The sequence below is a fragment of the Cydia pomonella genome, chromosome 8 (assembly GCF_033807575.1).
Source record: "Cydia pomonella isolate Wapato2018A chromosome 8, ilCydPomo1, whole genome shotgun sequence".
Taxonomy (NCBI): Eukaryota; Metazoa; Arthropoda; class Insecta; order Lepidoptera; family Tortricidae; genus Cydia; species Cydia pomonella.
Window position 1 is genome coordinate 15,158,573 of NC_084710.1, and position 27,508 is coordinate 15,186,080.

Here is a 27,508-nt window from a genome sequence, read left to right on the forward strand (position 1 = left end):
TTTCGCCTAAGCTGCAGTTGTTACTTATCGCACTAATTTTAGGAGCCACCCCCGTCAGCGCGACGGAGATATTTAGGTACCTAAAATTCTCAAATCTGAGAAGGGGCTCAGCTAGATTTCATCTTAATATCCTTAGTGATCATATTACTACCTTCTTATGTAACTACCTAGAGAACCGAAGTCTGCAAATAAGTCAAAATCATATTAGATAATTATTCATTCATGAAATCGTATACAATAATCACTATTTTTTTGTTGTTCAAATACCTACTTCAAATTAACAAGATGTCGCTCCGCAGTAGCTAAAGATAACCCCCTTATTCATAAACGTCTACTAAAGATGACAAGCCGCTAATAATCGTTTGTCCCTTTCCGACGTAATGGTATAATGGAAAGGGACACACGAGTATTAGCGGCTTGTCAACTTTAGTAGACGTTTATGAATAAGGGGGAAAGTCGGGAAAATACATCCATGGGGCCCTTAACCGCCCTTCTCATTTCCTTTGGGGAAAATGGTACAAATTTGGTCCCATCCTCCTCTCGGGATATTAATATTTTTGAAAATATTATTACACGCCAGTAATATATGACCACGCGCCATATTGCTGTATTTCATTGGAACTACATTTTTCATACTAAGCTGAACAGTCACCCTATATTACATGATAATAAAAGCGCCCTCTTGACAATGATCACATATTTCTGGTCGGGCTTACCATAGTACTAGCTAGATTAGTAGTTCATAGATAGATAATAATAGATAGAGACTCGTAGGTAATTAATAGGTAGATTAAAATATTTTTGAACCGAATAAAAAAACTGCTTTTACCAAGACGTAAACCTGCCTGACGTTACCTGTAACTGTACCTATACAATTTCCATTTAGCTCTGTAAACCCCTTCCTCTCACCACGTTTCATCAGTAACAATAAAATCGATGAACCGATTTGCATGGGACAAAGCACTCAGAATTTAATAAAGCCGTGTACGGGACGTTCTTTTTTATCAAAAAGAAAGTTAAATTGCGAGTTGACGTCGCTCTCAAGACAGTTTTTCAACTTAAGCAATTATTTTATTTCAAACTAACGTTTAATAAAAATTATAAACATAATATTTTTTATAATTCTAAAACGGTATAACGGTCAAAGGTTTTTTTAGAATGGTCATAAATTTACTCAGTACAATATTATGTATGTGCTACTATATGTACTACCATGTACAGTGTAGTAAGGTAGAAGTACTAGTGCTCGACGCTGCACTAGTACTCGACATGGGCACTTTATGTCAAAGTGACAAGGATTAAGTTCGAATACAGAAAAATCTTCGTTGTTCAAATTTAACCTATATTTCCATGAAATAAAGTGCCCATGTCGGTGACTAGTGCAGCGTCGAGCACTAGTACTTCTACCTTAATTACTTTATATAAGTGTAATTCTTGCTTAAAAATTCGCTGCTGTTTTACTGGAACCTTTCACTATCCATTTAATCCATCAAACAATACATACCTAATTATTCAACAACCGATTACAAATATCGATTATATAATTTTGATTTATCACGAAAAAATTTTTATACCCGCCAATATTATATACCACCCAAACGCTACAATTTATTTTAAACACCAACACGCATTCAAGCAAAACGCCGCAATAAAAACTGCTTTACCGACCGAGATGACGTTGGACTGTCAAAAATAAGTAAGCTGTTCTCCACCAGAGGCGCGCCAGTTGCGACATTTTTCTATTGTCTATGATTTGGTTTGGCATTTTGGCATTACGGCTACGCATTACAAGACAAGCTTCAGACCGACGCGTCATCTGTGTCGGCTTTTATTTAATTTTATAATTTTAGTGACAAAGAAAATTGTGATAAGTGTGATTTTATACACGTCTCGGTGATATACATTAGATTTAAGACTTGTTATGTTGTTGTTGCGCTGTGGAAAACTTAATGAGGTAAGAAAAGTGTCACGGCGCTACCTCTCAGGAATTTGTTTGGGAAGTGCGGGATCGATAACCCGGTCGGCGCTCGACTTGCCATGAGGCGCGCCGCGGAGGTTATGTCGCGAGCGCGCCGAGTTCAAGTAACGGTTCCGGCGGCCGGAGCGCGCCGACCGCCGACCGCCGACTCGCATTACAGCCGCAGAATCCGGTCCGGGACCAGTTAGTTTATAATAGTGTCTTGATCCTCATTCGCCGCCCTCATTCCGTTACGCTTGCCGACTGTCACTGTAAATAAATATTCGGTAATCAGCTTCGCTTTTGATCGAGGAGGAGTGCCCATGTCCTATACCTTTAGTGAGCTCGAGTCCGGACGTCCCTTTTGAGATGTGCGCCTGTTTTCCAGCTTACCTTGCCTGCAGTGCGTGCCAAGAGCCCCCGAGTCCCAGCCATTAGATTGAGTGGAGTGCCCCCTGTCTGCCCACACGTAGCCCCGCCGCCACTATTCCGCGCGACACGGATACTTCCAGCATGGAACTGGAGAAAGCCCCCGCTCTCCATGAGGAGGACTCAAAAGTCACCCTCACCATCAGACTGATTATGCAGGGGAAGGTAAGAGAAACCTCTACAACTTGTTACAATTTGGCATCTTTCAATATAAATATTGTGAAAGTGTTCACTTTGCCTTCTTCTAAATTACTAGTTGCTTTCTGTGATAGTACAGTACTGGTATTAAAGTTTATTTGCCTCAGCAATATTCCAATTAGTATCACAGGCGACTATATATAAGACACCTCCATTGTGATTAGAATAATAGATCAAAACATGCAGTTTTGAATTTAATTTCCGGTAAACTATTTATACATATAAATCCTTCCAAAAGTCATGGATATTTTCAAACTGTAGAAAAATAAAGTCAAGGAAATCTGGGGTACATAACATTTAGTTAGTACTGAAAATGCATTGTTTATGCCCTAGTTAGGTAGTCACACAATCCTGCATGTTAATAACTATCCTATTGTTTTCCTTCTATAAGTCAATTGAATGTGCTTAAACCTTCCATCTGATGTTGTACTATGCAGTATAATATGTTGTGCGTAGTGGGTACAGATAATAATATAATATATAGAATGATAATACAATTTTAAATAAACAGTTATAATCTTGTATTACTAGTAAAACTGTTCTCGCAGTAAAATATAAATCTAATATCTTTAAATATTTCTCAAAAACAAACATTTTTATCTAATTGCTCTGTTACAGACAGTAATGTAAATCTTGAAATAAAATAAAACATTTACACAAAATGATACCTTTTCTGCAGAATATGTGAACATTTTTTTTAATATAACACACAAAAATGACTAAAAACAGATTGAGAATTTGGCTTACAAATGGCTTATTACAATAATTTATATATTTTTATTCTCCAAAATCATCCCCCTAGAAAGTGAAATGGGGATTAAACTTACTAGTACACTAACTACTGCACAGAGTCATTATGGATTTAGGAGTCACTATAGTTACTTCTATAGAAATGAATAGAATTATCTAGTCAATATAACTAGGGGGATTATCTTATTAATTATTTTTGTTTTTGTTATTGTAAGTATTATGATTATGTAAATTATAACTTATAACTCAGTAATGTAACACCTCCATTGCTCCCATTAATTTGGCACTCCAAAGCTGCACCATAACAAACTTTGTTCATACAGCTATGAATTATCTACAAACTGTCATGTCATCATTACTTCTGAATTAGCAAGGTGTATTGTATTTCACCTAATTCAAATATTATGTCACTGCTAACAATGGCCACTATGTTAATTTAATTATTTCCAAAAGAGTTGTACATGTTTTCAATATATGGTAATCTAATATGACATTGGTGTTACAAATCTTGTTAGGGAAGTGCACTTGTAGTGATGCTTGACACCAGATCCTGTTTGTTACCCGTACTGGCTTGCCTATGTCTAGGCTTTCATATTAATGTCAATCAATTAGTGTGTTAATGCTTAAGCATTTTACTGATCTCATATTATTATATAGGTTTAAATCAAACCCTGTTATGGATTAACAATAATTTGCCTTAAGTACATAAAGTTTGCCTTAACTTTAAATCATTCCACTAAGATTGTAGTGTGGGCGTATAGTAATTCAGTATTTATAAGTTTTAGTTTATTTTTCATATGAATAAAGTATCAGGCCAAGTTTGAGACGGGTGGCAAGGTAAGGTTATAAAAAAAATCTACTTTGTAAATTCAAGCGATTTATCTATTTCTTAGTAAAATTATTATTTTTCATATTTTATATGGGCGAAACGGGGCACCAAAGGTGAAGTAAGGGTTTCCTATTGTAGATAGTTTTGCTAACCCTTATTTCAATGAATTGCATTGATAATGGGGTTTGGTTTAAATACTTTTAAAATTCTGATCTTAATTATTACTTTCTTAATTGTCAAAAGAAAAGATTTATGCCGCTTGTGCTTTCTTGGCAATCAATAAAAACATGCACAGTTAAAAGGAACAGTGTGTCAAATTGACAAGCCATGAGAAAATTCTTACAATTTGATATAATATACAGGTGCAATTAACTGAGGCAGTTGGTATACAGTTATTATGGTCAGCTACGGACTTGCAGAAGGCTTGGCGGCTGAAGCTGATTCATATTATGTTAAGTAATTAAAAATGTAACATAAAAACTAGTTTTAGTCACAAACTACTGGAATATCACCACACAACTTATTTACCAACTGCCTGTGATATGTGGTAGAGTTATAATTTCAATGTGATGTACTCCCATGGTGGCTCAAAAGTCGATTTTGTTGACTGTACATCTTACTTGATTAGTATAGTAGAGTGGTGGCTAGATTGCCTAACCATTGAACTGATTTAGCACACCTAGATGCAACTAGATTGCTGTGACATGCGAGACATATTGATGTTAAGATAGAAGTATAACTAACTCGTACATCTAGGTGCTTTTAATTGGCTGTAATCCAATACAAAGTACATTTGGCACCTGTCCAGCTATTGGCAGTTGCTCAGTTCATAAAACTTATCGATTTGTACCTTTTTCTAATTTATGTCTGCAACATCTAATGCTCTTGTTGTGGCCGCTTGCACTTCCTCAATAGATTTGCTTTGTTTGTGTGTGTGTGCATGTAAAGAAATTAATGTAAGACTGTCAGCATTTTAATGCAAAACAAGCATAACTTGATGATATATTGCGTGCTTAACGGTGAGCATTGCGCTTGACATGACATAAATAATGTCTAATGTAAACACATGGTGACCAGCATGTGTACACAGACCATATGTCTCAAGCGAAAGTTCAAATAAATTAGTTGAAAATAAAAGAAATGCCCAAGTTAAAGACAATGCACATTTGCACTTTTAAAATACACATGTGTTTGCATTATAATGGTTCTGATAAGCCGGGTTTTTAATTACAGTCACAACAGTATATAATTAATGTAGTTAGAGTTCTTTGCTCTCTGCTTGCAACATCTATCAGCTTCGCTATTTGTGTCTGCAGTCAGTGCATTGACGCCTAGTGCATCAGCATTGTTCACATACTGCAGGAGTCAGACAGAGTTGCCAGCAACAACCTAGCAGTGATGTATCCCCATGCTATTATTGCAGTAAAGAAATGTCCGACGGCGCGCTATTATTGGCACAGGAAATCTTTTATGCTATAAATCTTATTGCGTCTGCATTAATTACGGGTGCGTTCGTTGCACAATAGTTAGCCAATTGTGGGGACGTTTTCAGTTGAGTTTTGGAAATTATTCAATGATTATTTATATACAGCCTTGGCTAGTAGCTTTGAGCCGTCCTCATCTTCCTAAATAACTATGTATTATAAATAATTAACTCTGGATAAAAATATAGTTACGCAAAATACAATATTTTTTTATTTAGGAAACATTTTAACATGAATGTAAACTTTAAGCAAAAACAATGTATTATCCAGATTATACATGACTTTATCAGTAACCATTAATCGTTTGTTTTTTTTTTTACAGGAAGTTGGCAGTATTATTGGGAAAAAGGGAGAAATTGTCAAAAGGTTTAGAGAAGAAGTAAGTTGATTTGAACTTTTAAGATTTGTAATTAATAAGTAATCTCATTTCATATAATTTAAGTACAATACCTACTGCGTCTTTCTTAAAATTAATTATATTCAAGAATACTACAAGAAATTCGCATACAATTCAGCAATAAGACTTTAATTTCAACTCAATGTAATTTTTCTACTGATTTTAAAACAAACACGCAAAAAATAGTATTTTGTGTTTGCTACATAATGTAACAATATCTGGGAAAGCTCGGAAAACATAAAAACTCAGAAATGCGGGCAGATTTTCCCTGAGATAAGACCTAGCTAGATCGATTTTTCGCCCCCGAAAACCTCCATATAGAAAATTTCATCGAAATCGTTATAGCCGTTTCCGAGATCCCCGAAATATAATTATATATATATATATACAAGAATTGCTCGTTTAAAGGTATACGATATAAGTAATATGAGTATGGGTTTATGAAACAAACTGAAAGTGAGGTTTCGTCCTCTATATTAGCATAAGAGACACATGTAGTATCGCGTAGCGCATGCCATTTTACACTATTTTGAGAATTTTAAGGTTTTTTTTTGTAAGGTAGATTGTCTACCGGCTCCCAACTGCTTGTTGTGCATCAAAGACGGCTTATGATATGTGTGTAGATAAATGATTAGGATTTGAATATAACATTTTTTTGTACTTTCAGTCAGGAGCAAAAATCAATATATCAGATGGATCGTGCCCAGAACGCATCGTCACAGTCACCGGCAACACAAGCGCTATATTTAAAGCCTTCACACTCATATGCAAGAAATTTGAAGAGGTAAATTAATTCTCTACTACCCCCAATCTCTATTAATTGTCGATTATTTCGTTTTAATGCCCGGGAATAATGCAGTTAGTATGAGTATAGTAAGATAAGTAATTTTAACCCAAATGAATCAATCACTTCACTAGTGAGCATATCCAAGCTAATTTCACTCTTAAGCAATTGAAGTTCCTCTTCATAAGACACATGCTTACCGGCCCTAGGGAACAAGGTACCCAGATACACAAACTCTTTTACTTGTTCCACTCTTTCTTGACCAATCAAAATTTCACAGTTTGTCATATTTTCTCAAAGTTTTAGCTAGAAATATTGAATACGTCTAATTTTTGCGTTTCGACTCGTTTCTATAAATGTGGGAATCGCAGTAGGATGATAAAATCTAGTCAAATAAATGAATTTCTGCAAAATATTATTAGTTTTTGCAATATGTGCAAATAGTTATTGAATACAACTATAAAAAACCGATTTCTCGTTCATTTTATTATTTCTGAAAAATATTCGAATTTTATGCGAATTTTATAAAAGTTATTTTTTATTTCCAAACATATACCAAACCAAGGCGATATAAATTTCATATTATAACTATAGTTATTATTCCAATGTACCTATAGTTGACAGTATAACATCCATCATCTCACAGAATGATGAAATGAAGTGATTTCCCTGTATTAGACTAATAAAAAGTAACAGTCAGTAAATATATTCTGTGTACATAACCTACTTATTTGTGCAATTAGTCTCAATAGGTTAATTTACTTAATGGGTTTTCCATATGTATTGTTTGTTATTCTACAGATACTGATAAACTCTTAGATCACACTCGATCCGTCAAGGTTCAGAGATAAACTTGCATTACTATAATAACAACTAGCATTGTTTGTATAATAACTAGATTCCTTGCAGGATACTGCATTTAAATATTATTCAATCGTTGTATGCAATATATATTCTGGGCACTATTAGATATACCTAACTAGTTCTTGTATTAGCATAAACTGAGAACTTTAAATGGGACTCAAAATAAACAGTAAATTCTACTCCTTTATCCCAAGAAAGTTGTCGTGACCCTCCTAGTGTAAAGCACCTTTTCATCACACGTGGCTCGAAAAATATCTTATTTCATGCAGGTGTACTGAAGGACAAAGGGCTATTTTGTTCCTGTGGAAATTATGGATTGTGAAAAAAAAAAAGTTAATTATGTCACTTATTCATAGAAACCAAATAGCATAAATGAGTTTTACTTTTAAAATACTGACATGTATAATTTAATATTTTTGTTTACGCTTAAAATAATTTGATTTGATTAATTTAACAGCCGTTTAAAATATTTATCAATCGTGTCTGAATGCCGAATAGGTCTATACTTTCGATGCTTAACCTGTCAAGAAATTACAAAATGGCGGACGAATGTTTGATATGTCACCATGTTTAAGAATTAAATCGCTTAAAATTTAGTTTTTTCTTCGCAAGTGTGATGAAAAACATTGTGTGTAACTTCTGGGGTAAAAATATTGCAAACTCGGGTCTTTAATTCCCTCGTGTCCAAAATTTCACTTACCCCCCCCTCGTTGCACAATGTACTATTGCACTATTCTTGTTCACATTCGCCGCGTTGCGATGGACTTTGCATCACAGAGGGAGGATCAGGAATTCTCTCCCGCCAATTTAAGGAGTCCAGTTCGTCCCCGTAAAATCGGCGTGTGCAGCCACTTCACGTAATTGCACACACGCCCAAACCCTGTGTCCTGTATTGTATACGCCAATAGGACGCCAAAATCTATAAATATTGGCGCGAAGGGTTATAAAGTTTAAAGTTCGCGCCTTATTCTACTGAGTAAATGGAATTGACCGGTCGAAGTATTTTACAAATGGCGCCAACATAGGTTTTACCTATCAATCCTACGAATAGTTTCACAATTCTTGTTTTTATTTGGGTTAAGCCGAATTCCATAGAACAAAGTAGAGACAGGATATAAAAACTTTTGACAGTTGCCAACCCCCATTGCTTTGCTAGAGTATAGTTTAGAATGTCCCAGATAAACGCCTTTCTCAATTAGTTATTTTGTCGTATTCCAGTGGTGCTCTCAGTTCAATGAAGGCGGCGGCGGCGGGTCGCGCGCGCCCATCACGCTGCGGCTCATCGTGCCGGCCTCGCAGTGCGGCTCGCTCATCGGCAAGGGCGGCTCCAAGATCAAGGAGATCCGCGACGTCACCGGCGCTAATATCCAGGTTCCTATTATCACACTCAATTTTTAAACCTGATTGGGTGAATCGACTTTTAGGATACTTGTTTTTCTTTTACGATATCGAAACTTACCACACGATATTTGGTTCATAATAATTACACAGTATTATAATTAGATCTTCAAATGTCAAATCAAACATTCTTACATTTAAAAAAAACTGGTAACACAAATAATAATAAAAGTATTTTTGTAAACTTATAAGTGTTGGCCCGTTTGACTAATATTTAGTATCATTTCTTATATTTGCTATTAAGTGTAACACGTTAAAAATTTAGTTGATTCACCCAGGTATGTACTAACGGCAACACTGACCATTTACGGATCTTAAGACCTTCCAATAAGGCTATGGGCTATTGAAATACTAAAATATTTCCGATCTTCCGATAAAGATTGGCCAATTTACTACCAATTATCCTGATTTTGTATTAAACTTTCAGTTGGATATGTAGTGAACATTTGAAATCATAATTTACTTTTAAAGATGATTGTAATAGCGATTTGTAAGTGCAGACAATCTAAAATATTTAGAACATAGTATGTTAAAATATGCAGAGTGTGCTTATATTAAGTTGATCTGTTAATAAATTTAATCACTTACTTGTTTCTTTTTACCGACAGGTGGCGAGCGAAATGCTGCCGAATTCAACAGAAAGAGCCGTAACCATCAGCGGGACGTGCGACGCCATCACGCAATGCATTTATCACATCTGCTGTGTCATGTTAGAGGTTAGTTCAAAACCTTTCAGACCCCAGAACTTGACATTTGCTAACTTGGCCGTAGCCAAAATGGCAAAAACGGAAACCTTATAGTTTCGTCATGTCTGTCCGTCTGTCCGCATGTCACAGCCGTTTTACTCGGAAACTATAAGACATATTTTATTAAAATTTAGAACGTGAGTGTATTTTGTGAGCCGCTATTTAGTTTAAGAGTTAAAATTTATAAAAATATATATTTAGAGGGGGCATTCCATACATTTAACTAAAAATCAAAAATGTATTTTTCAAGTAAAATGAACATGTGACACATCATTCGATAGGTGTTAAAAAAAAAACAATAAGGTTTCTCAGAGCGTTTTTTGATTCAGTGTATACTTTTGGAAATAATCGCTTCAAAACTCCTTGAATCCCACGGACGCACAGACGGACAGATGTTGAATAGTCCTGTCCACATAAATTAGGTATAAAGGCTTAAAATTTTAGCTAACATTGCTTTAAATTTTCAGAGTCCGCCGAAAGGTGCCACAATTCCATACAGGCCAAAGCCCAACGTCGCCGGGCCGGTCATCCTGGCAGGAGGGCAGGCTTACACCATCCAAGGAAACTATGCGGTGCCTGCTCAAGACGTAAGTTCTTTTCTTTCATATAAATGAAGTTTAAACAAATATCATACATAAAATTTGATGTATCAATTAATACTATGACTATAACCGATATTAGACTAGCGGTTGAAGCACGGTCACATTTTTATCGCCTGTCACTCTGTCTGTCACGTTCTAACAAGTATCTAAGTGCGAAAGTGACAGGCGACAAAAAATCCTTTCATGCTACCGCCGCAGGATTAACTTTACACAGGCGTTAAGACGTTGAATTTTATAGTTGATCGAGATTTTTAATTTTCTTTATAAGGAATAATGACCTCAAAGAATAATCATTGACAAAGATTAAGTTACGTACATTTAGTCATACATGACACACATGAGTTAAAGAGGGACAATATTTAACGCATTCACTGCCAACGTATTCGTAGCGCTGCTCGCGTAGCCGATTCTAGCGTTTTCCCGCTTTGTCTCTTTCCTCTGAAAGCGACTACGAACAGAGCGCCCACCGAATGGGTTCTTGGCATTCAATTAAAATAAAATATTTATTTTATTATGGAACATAATCGTAAAAGTCAGAGATCTATAAATACCAGAGATGTCAATCCCGCAAATTTCTGTAATTTTATTGAATTAGTTTTTGTAACGTTTTTTTTTATATTGACTTACAACATTTGGAATTTATTACTAGTACAAAGAATTTTACTCATAAGTGTGGGGCTTCATTAGTTGGTACTAATAATTTAACTTCAACATGCGCTCCTTGAAATTTCGAAAACTATAACTATTGAACTGAAAACTGATTGAGAACGCTATCTAAAATTAATAACTTAGTTGGAATCGTTATACTTGAAAATAATTGTCATAAATCATAATAGATTGCGCGAAGCAGCTCGGTCTGTCAGCCATCGAGTTTTAAAATACTGTGGTCACTTACCATTGCATAGTAAACCGTCGGCCGGGATTTCCATTGATGTACGGAACGGTCGCGTATCGGCGATGTGTGCTCGTCGAGAAGCGAAAAGTAGTTAGGTGTTATGCTACCGTCGGACGGGCAGCACACGTACGGTCGCCGCGACGGGCTAATGCGGGCTGCGCCCTGCGCAGGCGGTGTGCGCGCCGGTGTTCCCCCTGCTGGAGGTGAAGCCGCCGCTGGTGGGCGCGCTGCCGCCGCACCACCTGCTGCCCGCGCCGCCGCTGCACGAACACCACCTCGTGAGTGCGCCGCCTCCGCGGCCGAGTCCTCCGCCCGACCACCCTCCTCATAGAGACCCGCCACACGCCGAGACTCCACGTTCCACCAGATTTGGTTGTGCTCCTCTTGGATTTTTCGAATACGAGAGTTGATGATGAGATACCTGTCTTGTAGTGTACTATGAACTATGACGCGGAAAGTAGACTAAAGAACTAAAATATTTGGTATCATTCCGTAGTCCCATATGTCTTGATATGGCACGATCGACGACTTTAAGTGTACGATTTCTGCTGCACACTAGATTTTAATGACAATAGTAACCAACCAAGTTTGGTGGTCGAATTTGGTTTCTTAAAATGACACCTGGCCGTAGGTAGCAGATTCATCGTCACGACGAATTCGAAGGACGATCCAAAACCGTTTTTTCATTATTATTTTTCTAATTGTTCTGAATGTACTTTGTGACGATGGGCCGCAACGCCAGGTGTTTCTGTCGCATCTTCTCTAAAACCTTGTGGAACTGAAACTTGAACTTTCGGAATGCTCGATTGGACGTTTCTTGTGGTAGACCCCTCTCCCGAACCGACTCTCGGCCCAGCATTTTCTAACCTTTTTCTTCACCAGTAGCCTAAGATTGTAAGAATTTCTCTATACTATTTCTCTATGTACGGTAAAAAAAATGTTAGCAAATGTTGTAAAAATCCGTGTAAATGAATGTGGCGTATAAATTTGCGGCGTAATTAGACTCGAACAGTTCTGATTATAATTGCAAATGTATCTCTATGAGGTTGTGTGATTACGGAGTGACATTATGTGATTGGTGCTGCCCCAGAATCCCTTAAATTGGTTTGGATGTGTGGTGTCGAATCCCCTTTAGTTGCAGATTATTAACAATGTAAATACATAGACTAGACCCCGGTGATGTGGAATGTAGGTATGAATTTTATTTTGCGTTGTAATCTCCCTTACGCTTGTGACTCATTTCGATCCCCTTATCATAAGTGCACGTTCCAGACGAATCTTAATTTTGTTGTTTAGACCCCGTATCCATAAGCGCTGGTCCTTAGAAATAGCTGTATCACATTAATTTATTAAGCAAATTGATCGAACGTGACACACGGGTCATTTAGAAACAAACACATTCGCAAAGCTTTATCTGTTTGTTTTCTGGCATCGCCGAGGTACCCTCGTACAGAAAACTCACGCACAGTGCATCGTTGCCGAAAAGTTTTCGACCACTCCCGTACTTGCACCTCTCCTTATTTTGCCTTTGCCTCTTCCAAATATTGTTTTAATTTTTTGTTTACTTGCGATATTTACCGTTGATTAACCATGGTATCGCATGGCTAACGTGACTCGTATAGTGTTCATAGAGTTCAATTTCAGATTTTAAATTAACAGGAAATATTTAAAGGTGCATTCTACTTGGGCAGCACCATCCAAGAACTCGCGAAGTGGATTCATGCTCGTGCTAAGGAAATTCGCAAATTTAACTTTTTTTTAAATATAAAGTAGCGTGAATTTGTCTTGCGAATTATCTTAGATTAAGTTATTCAAGGTTCTCACCCAGGTAACCCTATCCAGCGATCCCATCCCGGCAATGTCAGAGAAGAAAAACAAGCAGCTGGAGCTGAAATGAAAACGTTTTGCTGCAAATTTTACGATAAAACTATACGACAGCGAGCACTGCAAGCGCCATCAGCCTCATTTCCAATCAATAATTTTTTACATGGTGTTTGAATATCATCTCAAGTTCTACGATATAAAATATATATTGTTAAAGGTTGGAATGAAGACAAGGGTCGCTTAAGAGTTCTCGCGATATTCAAAAAGTTGCGCCTCGCTTCTTGTCACTCCAAAGTCTTCGATGCAGTCGTGGACACTCCGGCTGGGCCTTCGTTCGTACGCATTTTTAGTATTATTTTGTCTGCCTAAGAAACTTGTAATTATTTTGAGTACTGTACACATGAGCTAATAGCGACCGCGTCTCGGACGAGCGCTACCGCCATTTCTTAGGAGCGACAAAAAGTCGGGAACGGCATCGTGAATTATCATCCTAAAATGACACTTGAATAGTTTTATGTTGTGTTTTAGATGGGAGGCCTGGCCAAGTCGCCGCTGGCCGGCCTCGCGGCGCTCGGGCTCGGCGGCCTCGCGCCCACCAACACCGGGGGCCTCAACCCGGCAGGTATAGGCAAAAGCACGTATTCCCGATTTTTACCTTTTTTATTTTTAGTCTTATTTTTTCGTCGGTGGCTTATAGTTTTGGTGTATGTATTACATATTAATTGGTTTAATTTCTTTATGAATATAATATGAATCATTTTGTGTCAAAATAATGTGGAATGAAAACGTATGGGTATTAATAGGTGTAGGGTATTTTCTATTCAAATTACACTATGTGCTTGAACTATAAGCCACAGATTGAATAAACATAATTGTTTTTATTAATCACTAACATTGACGTCCCTTCTAATTTGTAGCTAATGTAGAATAGAAAAACTAAACCCTAACAATATTAACAGCACAGCTTATACTCAACTAAAATTATTGAGTAATCTGACTTTTTTAATTGAGCTTCAACTATGGATCGTTTTTTATATTAATTTCTACTATATACGTCTCCATTAATTGCAATGAAATAGTCAGATTTATTGTTGTTTCACTTATTTAATGTAAAATAACATACTTGCATAATTGAATGCAGCTTGCACTATGTCACAAAAGGTAGTTAGTATTTATGCTATATAATTAAAGTTTAACTGTACATAAAATTAATTACAAAAATATACTTCCGATAAATTATCTGTCATGCACTAGATATTGACAGATTGACACTCACCATTATTTTCTGCAGGCTGGACTTGACCAAACAAACATTTATTCAGCAAATAGGCCACAGGGACACTTTTACATTAAATAACTAAATACAATTACAAATATGGAATCAATTAAATATTCGATACTTTATTATATTAGAGATGTATACAGTCTCTAATTGTCGAATTACACAATAAAAAAATATCATAAAAAATACAAAAAACAAATACCTACTAAAATTCCTTAGAGATATAAAAGTATAAGTGTCAGAGATAAAGTATATATTTTTTTTACATTACCATTAATATATCCTTAGAGATGTAAAGTGTCTCCAAGGATAGAATTCTTATATAAATAATTAAAAGACATGAAATTAACAAACAGACAAGAACCGAATGAAGTGTCTCACGTTAATGCCACTCAAAAGTAAAGCTACATACTTATAACATGTAGCCCGTGTACCTAAGCTTAAACAGACCGGTCTCCACAAACAGCACCCGTTCACGAGTATGACGCGTATCTCAGCCAGCCGCCTCCCTCAACCTTCATTCGTGAATGTGGCGACTTTAGTAGATATAATATATATATATATATATAGATCAAATTTTATAAAAAATATTGATATGATAACTTTAAACTCCCTATTTGGTCGAATAAAAACATATGGCATAGGGAGGCCTATTTCTTTCTCTTTGCCTTAAAATCTATTACAGACTATAAAAGCAGTGTCAGGCAGGGAGACGTTTTTCATGGTTATGGAAGCCAATACGGGAGCAGCAAACACGACCACAAGCGCTACAGGTGTAGTGTGCCCGTGTCGAACAGATGACGCTTGCATCATTACTTGCGAGTGCCTTCAACCAGGCCTTTCTCTTAGACACACTGTATTCACGAGACTCCGTGATTCAAAAACGCAATTTTATATTATGCTTGTACTAAATTGTGTTTATTCATGTTAAGCAGCACTGGCAGCGTTGGCGGGCTCGCAGCTCCGCACGTCGAACCAGTCCCGCAACCAGCCCGCCACCAACCAGCAGTCGCACGAGATGACCGTGCCCAACGAGCTTATCGGGTGCATCATCGGCAAGGTACATTTGTTTAATGTTTTAAAATATTTTTTTCACTTCTCATCCTCGTAAAAGTTACATTTTAGTCGTGTGTAAGCGGCATAAAATTTGTTTGTTTATTTAGTCACCTGCAATAATTTACGGGTTAAATATATCGGTCAAACTGAGCAACTTTTATTATGGGACCATCCCCGAAATTGCGAACAATTAGCAAGCATGAAACAGCCAATTTTTTTCGCGATTTCGGGGTTGGTCTCATAGTAGAAGTTGCTCAGTATGACCTTATGATATTCACCCCGTAAATTATTGCACTCTGTATTATGACCCTTATTAACTTAGCAATAAAGTCCAAAATCTGCTATACGAACTGCCAGCCCCGCCGGAGGACTGTGTGTGTGGTAATACAATAACTAACAATAAGAAAATTTCGTGCTACAGCGGATAAAATTGGCGTTGTACGGCTTCATACATTCTGTTGTAATTCTGGTTGTCAAAAGTTGCACCGTACTCAGAAATCTCAGAACAGTCTAATCTCACTGTCAGACACGGGACACGATTTTTTTCTTAGACTACAAAATCAATAACTTTTATGATTGTTTTATAATTTCTGTGATCTGTTTTTTTAATAGGCTTCATTGTGTCCTTGCCGCCCAAATTCCCCGCCACTTTCCGCCACTCCAGATCTAGCTATCAAAATTATAATTAGGTATCTCAAACATTGGTTATCTTTCGCTAATGCGAGAAAGCTTTTAAACTACAAAAAATGCGTCCGCGCAATTGCAAATGCATGGATAACAGACAGTTGCAAACCCATTTTCAAGAAATATAATATTTTACCTTTAGCATGCATGTATATCAGAAAAGTTTGTCTGTTTGTCAAAACTAATAAGAAATATTTTAAGTTACGCTCTGATGTTTTTAAAGGAAATCAGCGAACACAGTACAAAAATCTGCTTTGTCAACTTCCCTGTCATGCTGACATTTATAAGCGTAATGCATGCAATATAATTATTGAAATTTATAAGCTTCCTGATAATATCAAATTATTGTATGATTTAGAATTTAAGACAAAATTAACGAGATAGCTTCAGGAACATTGTTTCTACTCTGTTAAGGAGTATCTGGACTTGTAAATAATTTTAATGCTGTCGATACTTATTCCTAAAATTTGCATGCCAAATGGCTGAATATTGTTACTCACTATTTATAAGGACACCTTTGTACATACGTATTCTTGCGAATAAATTATTCTATTCTATTCTATTCTATACCGTGATTACCGTGTACGTTCCACAGGGCGGCACCAAGATCGCCGAGATCCGCCAGATCTCGGGCGCCATGATCCGGATATCCAACTGCGAGGAGCGCGAGGGCGGCAGCACGGACCGCACCATCACCATCTCCGGCAACCCCGACTCCGTGGCGCTGGCTCAGTATCTCATCAACATGAGGTGAGGTAGCGGCTAGCGAGGCCCGACACTTGGCCGAAGATCATTTGTCGAACGAGTTATCGTCGAATGTTTTATGAGATTTGTCGAGACTGAGTTTTTTAGTCTATGGCTTCGTTTACGCGTACACGGATCCGATGTGTGAGCGAGACGGTGCACCGCACATTATATAGCGATGTCCCGTTTGCACACCGCCGCGGATCCGTGTCCGTGTGACCGAACCGCTATCTGTCTCGAAGCGGATGATTAAAAAAAGGCGTAGTGATTCTTCCGTGCTTACATTTTTTTTTTTTACTTATTGCGAAGAATCATTGATTGTGTAACAAATGTAAATAATATCCTGATAATTAATAAAGAAAACTGAAAATCAAGTAAAACCTTCGACGAAAATTTACATTCGATCAAAAGTTTAGTAGGTCAAACGAGGGTACACACACAAAACACACACTTGCCTTATCCTCTGCCTACCAAATGACTTACCTCTCCGTTTTGAGTCACGCCTGGCCCCTGAGAATCGATTATTTTGACATCCCACGATTATCCTCTAATTTATCTTTACCTTTTGACGGGTCGGCTCGATTTATACTTTTTGAAGGAGTTGATGTTAATTCAGTGAATCGTTACTATGTTCGTGAGGTTGGGTTGGTGAAACAAATCAGTAGCTTAATTGAAAATTATTAATTATCGTCATGTTACAAGCTTATAAAAGAGATCGCGGTCTCGCAGAGAATTGGGACAAGTTTCGTCACAATTTTTGAACGTCATGGATAAATATGAAATGTTTCGTCTCGCCGGTTCAAAGGCGTAATTGAATCTGTGTCGTATAGCAATACAAATTTGTCACAGATAAGGGAGCGATTAAAAGTCGAAATTACTGATTGATATTTAAATCAGTTAAAAAATTAACTTTTTTAATATCGTTGTTAAATTAGGGTAACAAATATTAATCTTTGACAAAAGTTTTGTACTGTTTTTTATTTATTTATTGAGTATGAAACTACGTAACTTGAAAATTAACTTTTATGCATATAATTATAATCTTATTGTAACTATTATTTGTAAAAAAAATCTCTATTTTTTTTGCGTGCTGCGGCAGTAACCATGGCTGGAACCATGCTGCTACCGCAGGTCGCGTTCAACTTTGTGTACTTCGGATGATAAAAGATAATACCTAGACTAAAAACTTAGAATTGTCCCGTGTGTGTGTGTGTGTAAGATTGTAATTGTTCTATAGGTACTATCAAAACAAAGTTTCACTAAATGCGTCAACACTAACTTCACCTCACGTAACCTTATCCTTTCTATATCCGATCGCGTCGAGCCGGCCCCGCTTGTCGCCTCACCCTTTACAAGTCCTGTCCCGCTCCCGCAGTGTGGAGCTTCAGAAGGCGAATCTAGAGGGCTCCGGCAGCGGCGGCGGCGGCGGCGCCGGCCCCAGCGCCAGCCCGCTGGCGTCGGCCATCCCGCTGGCGCAGCTGCTCAGCAAGACGGGCGCGCTGGGCGCGCTCAGCAGCCTGTCGGCGCTGGGCGGCCTCACCGACCTGCTGGCCGGCGCCGCGCCGCCGCCCGTGCAGACCACCGGCGTGCACCGCTCCCACAAACCCTTCAACCGCCGCAGCGACGACGAGACCCCCACCAAAACCTCCAAAGAGCGGAACAAATACAACCCCTATTAGAATGCCCGGTTTGGATCTCGTCGTTGCGGCTCGGTTGCACGCCAGGATTAGGATTGTTCGGCTTTAGGATAGCCGTCGGCGGTGTAGACGTTCGATTTTGAACTTAGTTTTTCGTTGTTGGATTCTAGGGTAAAATACCATATTACGGTTTTCAATAGAGAATATTACGCAAAACTCTGCGTTGGGGGCGCCCCTAGTGCAAACTGTAAACAATCCGCTCAATGCATCAATGTCATTCTTTCGTTACAAATAATCTGGAAAACTTGTTAAAAAACTGTTTAGGACATAGTATAAGTTACTCTATGGTTAACGGTTTGTGCCAGTGACTGCCTCTGGTGACAGAACATTGCACTTTCGCTTCAACTTTAGCGTCCTAGACAGTAAATTCAAATTACTGGCTATAAATCAATGCGCTGCAGCGTTAATTTAGTCGGTACATGCTGTAAACATGAAATGAAAAACTCAGTTTAAAACCGAATGTAGTCCATACGCTGGACTTTTCGTAGTCGATTTATTAGGGACGACGTGAAGCTTTCGAACTATTTGACTTAAATCACTCCAATATCAGACGTAACCGAGGTTACTAGAACTGACTAAATCATCAATCATTCGAGAATACGTCAATATTTAATTTATCTAAAGAACTAATATGTTCGCCACTGTATAGAAATATGTGTATAAAATCGGACTTCCCGAAACTAAATTCCAGAAATCATTATACGATTAGGTTAAGACGTGTCAAAATAATTTATACGTCACATAAGTTGGCTAACGGAGTTGATAATCATGTAATTATAACTAATTGACGATGACTGACATTCATGAAATTAACAATGGATGCGTTTCTTTACGATTCAATTCGTATTTTTTGCTTGTAAGTTTAATATTAGTTTTATCGTTTTAGGCTTCATAGTAATAACACAGATTATCTAATACTATTGCAGTCTAACATGAATGGAACATTAGTAACATGCATTGAACGGCGAAATCACTTTAAAAAATACATTACGTCACAGTCAACCATATAGTAATATATTGGGAACGTTTTATGAGTGGTGCCTGCTATAGTATTGCATAATCTTGATATGTTTTAAACCAAAACACACAGTTGCATTTACGAAATAACAATGTGGTTGTAAAGTAATCGGCAAACGTTCTTAGTTTATTTAAGATCCACTAATGGATTTAAAAGTACTCATAAGGTACAAATAGGGTTGTCTAGTCGAGTGATTATTTGATTATTTTCTTATGAAATCGGCTTATATTGTCAAAATTTAAAGTGTTCGCGTAAAAACATTCAACGTTCATTACTAATGTCATTTATTTACAAAAGGGTCCAGAATATTTGTGCCAGAACTCAAAACTGTATCATTGAAAAATTAAAGTGTATCGTTTTACAGTAAAATGTATATTTGCTTGATAAGCAGTTATTTGTGTAAGGATGCAAGGTGAGAAACTTCTTTACCAACTTCCGGACCGGCTTACCTGAAAACGACATTCATTGTCAACATTTCATTGACCACACCTACTGCTATTAGCTAAATTATTATAATTTATTGTCGTACCATATAATTAACAAAACACCGTTTTAAATGCTCAGCATTTTACTTCAGTTAGTTAAAAATTTCATTTACATGAATTTTATTCTTCGGGCCACATGATTTTCTCCGTTCGGAACATGGGTGAGAACGGTTTAAGTTCATGTTCCGTATGCCGCAACCATTAGTATTGGTAAAAAAATATAAAAGTGCTAAATTTTGGTATACTGCCTCGATAAACAATTAATCGTATGTAATTATGACAACTATCGATAACTAGGGATCGTGACAATAGTAGAAAATACATAGATGCTTAAATTATAATTATTCTATCGGAAATACAATGCTTCGCGTATGAAAGATTGTACATATTTCTATTTGAATAAATACAGGGTGTCTAGCAAAAACATCAAACTATACTTCAGAATTACTCGCTTTTAGATATTGGACTAATTAAACAACGTCGGATAGATTTTAAACATTTCCGGAAAGCAACAAAGTTTTTTGAGAAGTATTTTTGATGGGCATTGTATTGTATAGTTGTTTAAAACACGAAATCGTAATACTGTGTTGTTTTAGAATACACAACGTTTGGCTCGTTTGTTTGATACCTGTAGTTAAAGTTAGAAGACTTGTAGGTATATGGTGTCGTGTTACTGACTCTTGACATTGTAAACATTGCCATTCGAAGATTGCATCACTGCCACTCGGGACTGAAAGCGCTTTGCCATTTTCAACCGCGCGCGGCCGCGTTACGAGTAAAATTAAAACGAATTAATTGTAATCAGACACTTTTACTTTACGTTATTTCGTTAATATCTATTATTTTTTTACTTGACTACCTACGGCAAATCAAGGAGGAAGGGTGATGATCTTACGTTGGATAATTTACTGTCGTATGTTAGAACATACGACAACAACAACAACGAATATAAAAACAGATCTCACCTGTGCCGTACGCCTTTTAATAAATCTATACCCCACCCTAGTAGACCCTAGTGTCAAAACTATTCAAATTTTGATTCAAACGATAGTACTCAAAATAAAATAAAATAGATTTATTAAAAGGCGTACGGCACAGGTGAGATCTGTTTTTATATTGCCGATTAGTGGGTATCAAACACAGGTTGTTGTAGTACCAACTGGTATAAGGAACTTTAGTAAGTTAAGTTACATAGAAGTTAGGACTACTAATTGCAAAATAACTTAGTTTATAAATGATGGGAAAGCGCTTTTTTGTTTGGTGTTGATGTATATTCAGATGCGATGTAATTTGAATTTGTACAATGTTTAACTAAATTCTACAGTATTGTAGTTAGCGCTACTTCTGCGAATTTTGTCTCTATTGATACTTGCACAGTAGGTGGTAGATGTTGTGTATTTGTACCAGTGGGCGAGGTAAAGGCAAACAGATTCGCCTAGCAAAAGTAATTTGCCTTTACGCTGCCTTTCATTAGTTAGTGCAAAATTAAAATCGAGGTCCAATGGAGTGTTTGTACGGTACTTGTAATTCCGCCGCCGAGATCAGTTTTATTTGTAATGATAAATCATGTTATTTTTAAGGCACTTAATTAACGTTTTTCATATCGTTTCAGGAATTATATTACTCGCTAGAATCGTTAAGTAAAAGTGTATTGTTACAAGTACATATTTAATAAAAATAATAATAATGTACGTTAGTTTCCTTTCCCTTTGTCTACGCAGTTCTTATTAAGCGCAGGTAATGTTTCAAATGAACCGATTCTAAAGCCTCCTATTCAAGAACCCACGCCATTTTCCTGCCTACCCAGGCACCACATTCCCGTGATACCAAACGAAACCGCCGACCGCCCACGAGTACCTCTCCTCAGCTCACTGGATCCGATGTCCCGGTAAGATGTTTCCTTTACATTTTAATTTACGTCCTAGAATATCCAGTCACATTGGGGTAACATCATATGGCATGTTTATAATTTTTGGAAATACGAATTTCTCTGCCCTGATTTGTTTCCTCTTATTCCATTTCCAAGCGATCCATAATGATTTATCACATTCATTTTAGCATTCATCTTTTTAATGTAACCGTCTGATTCTTCTAATATACATTATCTTAAACTTAAGATTCGTGTAGTTATGGAATTGTATTTTGAATTCACCTGTACACTGTTGGTTGAAGCAAGTTGATGAATTTAGTTAGTATCGCGGGTTTCGTTCGGCGCGCTAAAGGTGCGGTGGTGTATTGCAGGATCACGATGGAGACGGCGGGGCTGCCGCTGCCCGGCTACCACTACATCGCTCCGAACCACATCGTGAAAGCGCCGATCCATTGAGCGGGGCTCCTCGGCCAGGCGTCCGTCGCGTGCAAGCTGTACACCGACCGCGCGTACTACCTCCAGCCGCAGTACGGGACACTGGCTCCGATATATTTCTTCAAGTGAGTGCGAAGACCAAAATGAATCTCTAAAATGAGAGGGGAAGCAATTGGCAAAACTAGATACCTAGCTGAACGTATGTTTACATTTGTTACGAGTTTATAAGTATTTTAGATATTCTTATATTTATTCTCCACTGTATTTAATTAATTGTTCGGAGAGATCGGTCAAGTAATCGATTATGAAAGGTCGGCGTAATTTTGGCAGCCAAAAAATGTAAGCGACTGACGTTAAAAATTGTGAGTAATCCGTGAGCAGCGACGAAGACACAAAGCACTTATTTTATAGCGAACGATTGGTATTTGGTTTTAACTTCACTGGAGCTCGCTGGTCACGGATTATTAATTTATTATTATAATAACAATGTATGCAACAGGATTTAGCTAAGCTGATCGAATTTACTATGGAGTTAAGCGGTCGAGTATTTGAATTATATGTTGAATTTAATTTTGTTATGATCAGTACTGACCACAAATAAATAAAATGTTCAAAGTACGTTTAGTCGAGCGTCGGCGTATAGTAGGCGTAGAGCGTTATCGACCTCGGACCCGCTGACGTAGCGTAGCGTTAGATTAGCGAACAGAGTGAGAGGGTTAAAGACAATATTTGTACATATATAATCGTAATGACCTGGAAATTAGGTATTACAGTAACTGTTGCGCCGCTCGGGCGCGGCGCGGCGATACGAAACCGATGGGATCAAATCCTTTAAGAAACTTACATTAAAAGCGGAGATAGAGGTGAAGGAACATTCAGCACATCATGTAGAGTCGTCTTCGATTACAATCAGACGTTAGGTTTATAAAAATAGAGTTGTTAAATGTGATAGTCTTCTAATTTTATTTTACATTTGAATTACTAAGATCTCTGAAACACATCAGCAATGTGTGCATCGGCTACCCGAAAAATTAAGTCGAATAAATAATATTGGTCTAGGGATCAAAGCCAAAGATTGTTAAAGTTTGTTTAACATTAATATTGTTGTGGATTTATGATAAATTATTCTGAGAGTATGTAGTTAATGTTTAAAATGTAACGTATGAAAGTTAATTTGAATTATTTTATCACCCTCTCCAGACTGCTCATCGTATTTAGTCCTAGATCAATATAGATAGTCCTGTGGTAATCGACATATTTCCAAAAAAGTAAAAAAAAAAAAAACTTAGGATAATTTAGGTTAAGGTAAGTATAGGACCAGTGTAACATCATGCTTTCCAATGATTTTTCTGTCTTCACAGAAATAAACAAATTGTGTGCCACAAGAAAACAAAAATGCAGTGCCAACGTTTTAATTTGAACTTGTATTTCGTACGTAAATAAGCAATATGGTATAAGTTAATTATAGGCGAACAGTCAGTTTTAAATACGTTTTAATAATTAAAGTGTCAAGTTAAAGCAAATATTTACAAATGTATCCACACACTATTAATTTAGCATCGTAGGGAATAAGATTCACAATTTATTAGATTTACAATATAGACTCGAAACATATCCCAATAACATATTTTCCCTATGTCTTCCCCTTCAGTATTTCAGTAATTAATTATAAAAATTAATAATGAATGATTGTGCCAAAGTTGTGACTAAAATTTTATGTATGGATTTGAATGTGGCGGTATAGTACTGATAAAATAAGAACATTATCATTTTGTTGATATAACGGTTATGCTAGTCAACCTGTTCTGATGAAAAAGACATTTTAAATTTTATATATTCTAGTCAAAATTATTTCATTATTTTTTGTGTTCCTCTAAAATTCTCTATTCTGTGTGGGATTGCTTGAAGTAAATTAAACTAGCAATAATTTTTTTGATAAAATCAATTATATTATAGGTGTAATGAGTCGCAATTAAGACAATGTATAGAGCTTTGTACATTAAGTACCACACAGATATTAATAGGATAAATAGGTAGTAATAGCTCTGGAAAGAGAAGGTTGAGAAAAGACGTAAAGTTAATAAAGAGAAGAGATTTTATAGCTGTGATTAAAATTGGGAGTGTACTTTTGTGCAAATGTCAGCGTCAGGCGTGCTGTGGCGTCGATGGAGGGATGCAGGTGTAGGGTTAGTGCACCGCGTGTAGTAGCACGGCCGCCGAACCGGCAACTTGCACGCTTTTACGAGCATTGTTTTGTGAGTCGAGGCTAGTCTTGGTTGGAACTCGAGTCGTATGAGACACATATACATTTTAAAAGGTATATTAAAAACAGAAGAAAATTGTCTCTATTAAAGTGCTGTATTTTAAAACAACCAGATTTTAAAATTGAAAAATATTCTAGTGTGCTCTGAAATGGACTCGCGTATCTGTCTAATACCGAAATCGAGTCTTAAAGGAGACGTCTAAAAATACTCGAGTCTTAGCCAATACTAGCCGAGGCAGCCGACCGGTTCGCAGCACTGGCAGACTGTCAATAACGTTTATTCTGAATAATGCAAATTTAAGAGCAATTAGAAAATAACGTTGATATATCGTTGTATTGTATACATTCAGTTTCTATTAATCAAGTACTAAATATTATTTTATACTCATTAGTATAATAATTGTCGTTCATTATTGTTGTTGTTATTTTAATTTGCTCAATTTTAAACTTGTAAGCATAGGATCAATATGATATCATAATTTAAGTTGTTTCGTTGGTCTGTTAGCATTTGTATGTGCAAAATTTATTTCTAAGTTTTTACTTTTTTATGTGTATACTGTAGGGGCAGAATTTTCTTATTCAAAAAACAAATGATGCGTATGCAATGGAATGAATTAAGATATGTATAAAATCTTTCAAAAAGTATATGTTTCTGCCCCTGCTAGTTGCAGGTTGCTTAGCCAAAAACATTATTATTGTTAAATCAATAACTTATCATAATGCCATATCAAATAAACAAAGATACTTAATATGTGTTTATGCAGCAAACAGTACACTGTTACAGGTTCTAAAAAATCTCTTTCTGGTTTGATTGCGTGTGCTTCGCAGCTGAAGCACACTTAAACTAAAAGTTGGTGCCTTTTGTTCATAGGTTTCGCTTGAATATGTTACTGAATTCAGTTAAAGTTATAACTTAGCCTTTATTGACAGGGTCCGACAGCGCTGTATTATAGTGTATTAAACTAATAAAATTCAATTTTAGCAAATATTTATAAATGTAATAGCAAATTTCCTTTAAATATTCGTGTTAGCACCTGTATTTTGAATTTAAAATGCACCATTTTCAAAATACCCTCTTATATGGCTACTAGGATTATTTGGTTGTAAGATATTGCCAAGAAATATTTACAATGCATGTTGTGCATCGCAGAGGGATCGTCTAACATGTAAAGTGCAATGCTATTATTGGATATTTTGCTAGTTACTTGTAAAATCTAATCCGCATACAGGTCTGAGACGTTTGGGTAAAAAGGGTTGTGTGATTTGTTATGGATTTACAAAATTCAATATTATATTACTTCAATCCCCTTTAGACTCCTGGGTCGACCTAAAGGATTACATAAGAGGATGTTTATCTTATTACTATACTAAATAATACACCAGGGTAATAATAATACATAACTGCACTTCTCTTCCACAAGCGTTCAAACGGGACATAATTATAGTTCAAATGCTTAAAGATCTATTCTATAACAACTTGAACATTGCTTTAAATCTTTATTGAACAGAGAAAATGGGAAATAAAATGAATACCAGATGTATCCTTCGATATAATGGTGAAAGGCATAGTCTTATAGCGTATACGATCAGAAGTATGCATGTAAAAATGTGAATAATATGATTTAACCTTGGACAGATTCCATGTGCATTACATGGTTTGTATGGGCTATGCCGACATCTGTTTTCAGTGTACTCTTTTAGTATTAATGCTAATGGTATTGACTGAGTATAATTAAGAAAATCAAAAAATGCCAAATAATCCATCTCGTTCTGCAATTCGAGTAAGCATTTAATTTGTTATGTCACCAATGTCGTGAAAACACTGTAAATCGTTCGAAATAGAAAAGTCGAGGCGTAGCTCCACGGAAACCATGCGCTGCCGACTTGAATAATGAGAGTTTTCAGAAAGCATATGTGCTGTAATTGCGAAGTTCGACCGTACCATTCGATTTTGCATTAAACGATGAACAGAGATAAAATAATTACTGAAATCGGAATTCGCTTAGACGTCTGAATAGCCCCAATTTTGTTGCCAGTAACTTTAAACATTTCACTGCATGAGTGTGGTCACATCCTGCATTGATATTAAACGGCATTGGTCGCTCTCTGTAAAACAGTGGCTTAGGCCCGACGCACAGCCGCCCACACCAAGATGGTGAATGACCGCCTTACACGGTGGGACGCGAACCGACTCAGCCTTCAAAGCAGAAATGCGGGCAAGACCTCTCATGCCATCCCACAGGGAGGGTATCGGACGATTTTCAGTTCAGTTCTGTGAAACTAAGAGGTTTATGTATCTATTGAAATCTCTATCATTTTTGCAATAAGTATTCGAGTTTGTCGAACTTCAATCTTTTGCTGTTGTATTAGCCCTGGTTTTAGTAAACTTATTACCGGACTTCAAAAAACTCTCATTAACGGACGATATGACTAGTGTTAACATGCCTGGTAGAAAGGTAAACATATCTCACACAAACAGGTGTAGGTAGTGAAGGTAGACCGGGACACGAGTGTTCCGCTCTTGCCAGTTAGATGTTCACTCTTTAACTTCGTATCACTGTATTTGTCGACATATCTAATCGTTTTGTGAATTGTTAATAAATTTTAATGTACTTACGGTTACAGTATACTGTCATGAGGTTAATTTCAATATAAAAGTTTGTTTCATTATGTTAATTCAATAAAGTGTGTAAATATTATTGACTTTCATTGCCTACTATTTGTACACAATATTGACCCATACCTGACTTATGATGAATAACATTTTTTTTTTGTCTTAAATACTCGCCACTGTGCACACTATGCAACGAGGGGGGT

The 27,508-nt window shown here is 36.7% G+C and overlaps 1 protein-coding gene across 13 annotated transcripts in view; it reads left to right on the forward strand.

Annotated features, from left to right (window-relative positions):
* Positions 1-24,528, forward strand: part of LOC133520663 (poly(rC)-binding protein 3) — a 243,776-nt gene extending 219,248 nt beyond the window's left edge. For 3 of the 13 annotated variants that reach the window (XM_061855243.1, XM_061855242.1, XM_061855245.1), the window contains 11 exons: positions 2,346-2,551; positions 5,970-6,026; positions 6,712-6,828; positions 8,911-9,063; positions 9,699-9,806; positions 10,304-10,423; positions 11,504-11,611; positions 13,686-13,791; positions 15,375-15,499; positions 16,775-16,929; positions 18,299-21,812. In XM_061855243.1, coding sequence (XP_061711227.1) covers positions 2,471-2,551; positions 5,970-6,026; positions 6,712-6,828; positions 8,911-9,063; positions 9,699-9,806; positions 10,304-10,423; positions 11,504-11,611; positions 13,686-13,791; positions 15,375-15,499; positions 16,775-16,929; positions 18,299-18,602 — 1,434 coding nt within the window. In that variant the 5' untranslated portion in view covers positions 2,346-2,470 and the 3' untranslated portion in view covers positions 18,603-21,812. Of the gene's footprint in view, positions 1-1,633; positions 1,955-2,043; positions 2,245-2,345; positions 2,552-5,969; positions 6,027-6,711; positions 6,829-8,910; positions 9,064-9,698; positions 9,807-10,303; positions 10,424-11,503; positions 11,612-13,685; positions 13,792-15,371; positions 15,500-16,774; positions 16,930-18,298; positions 21,813-22,364 lie in introns of those variants that run through there. The other 10 variants (XM_061855244.1, XM_061855246.1, XM_061855247.1 and 7 more) reach the window with 10 other exon arrangements.
* The last annotated feature ends 2,980 nt before the right edge of the window (positions 24,529-27,508 follow it).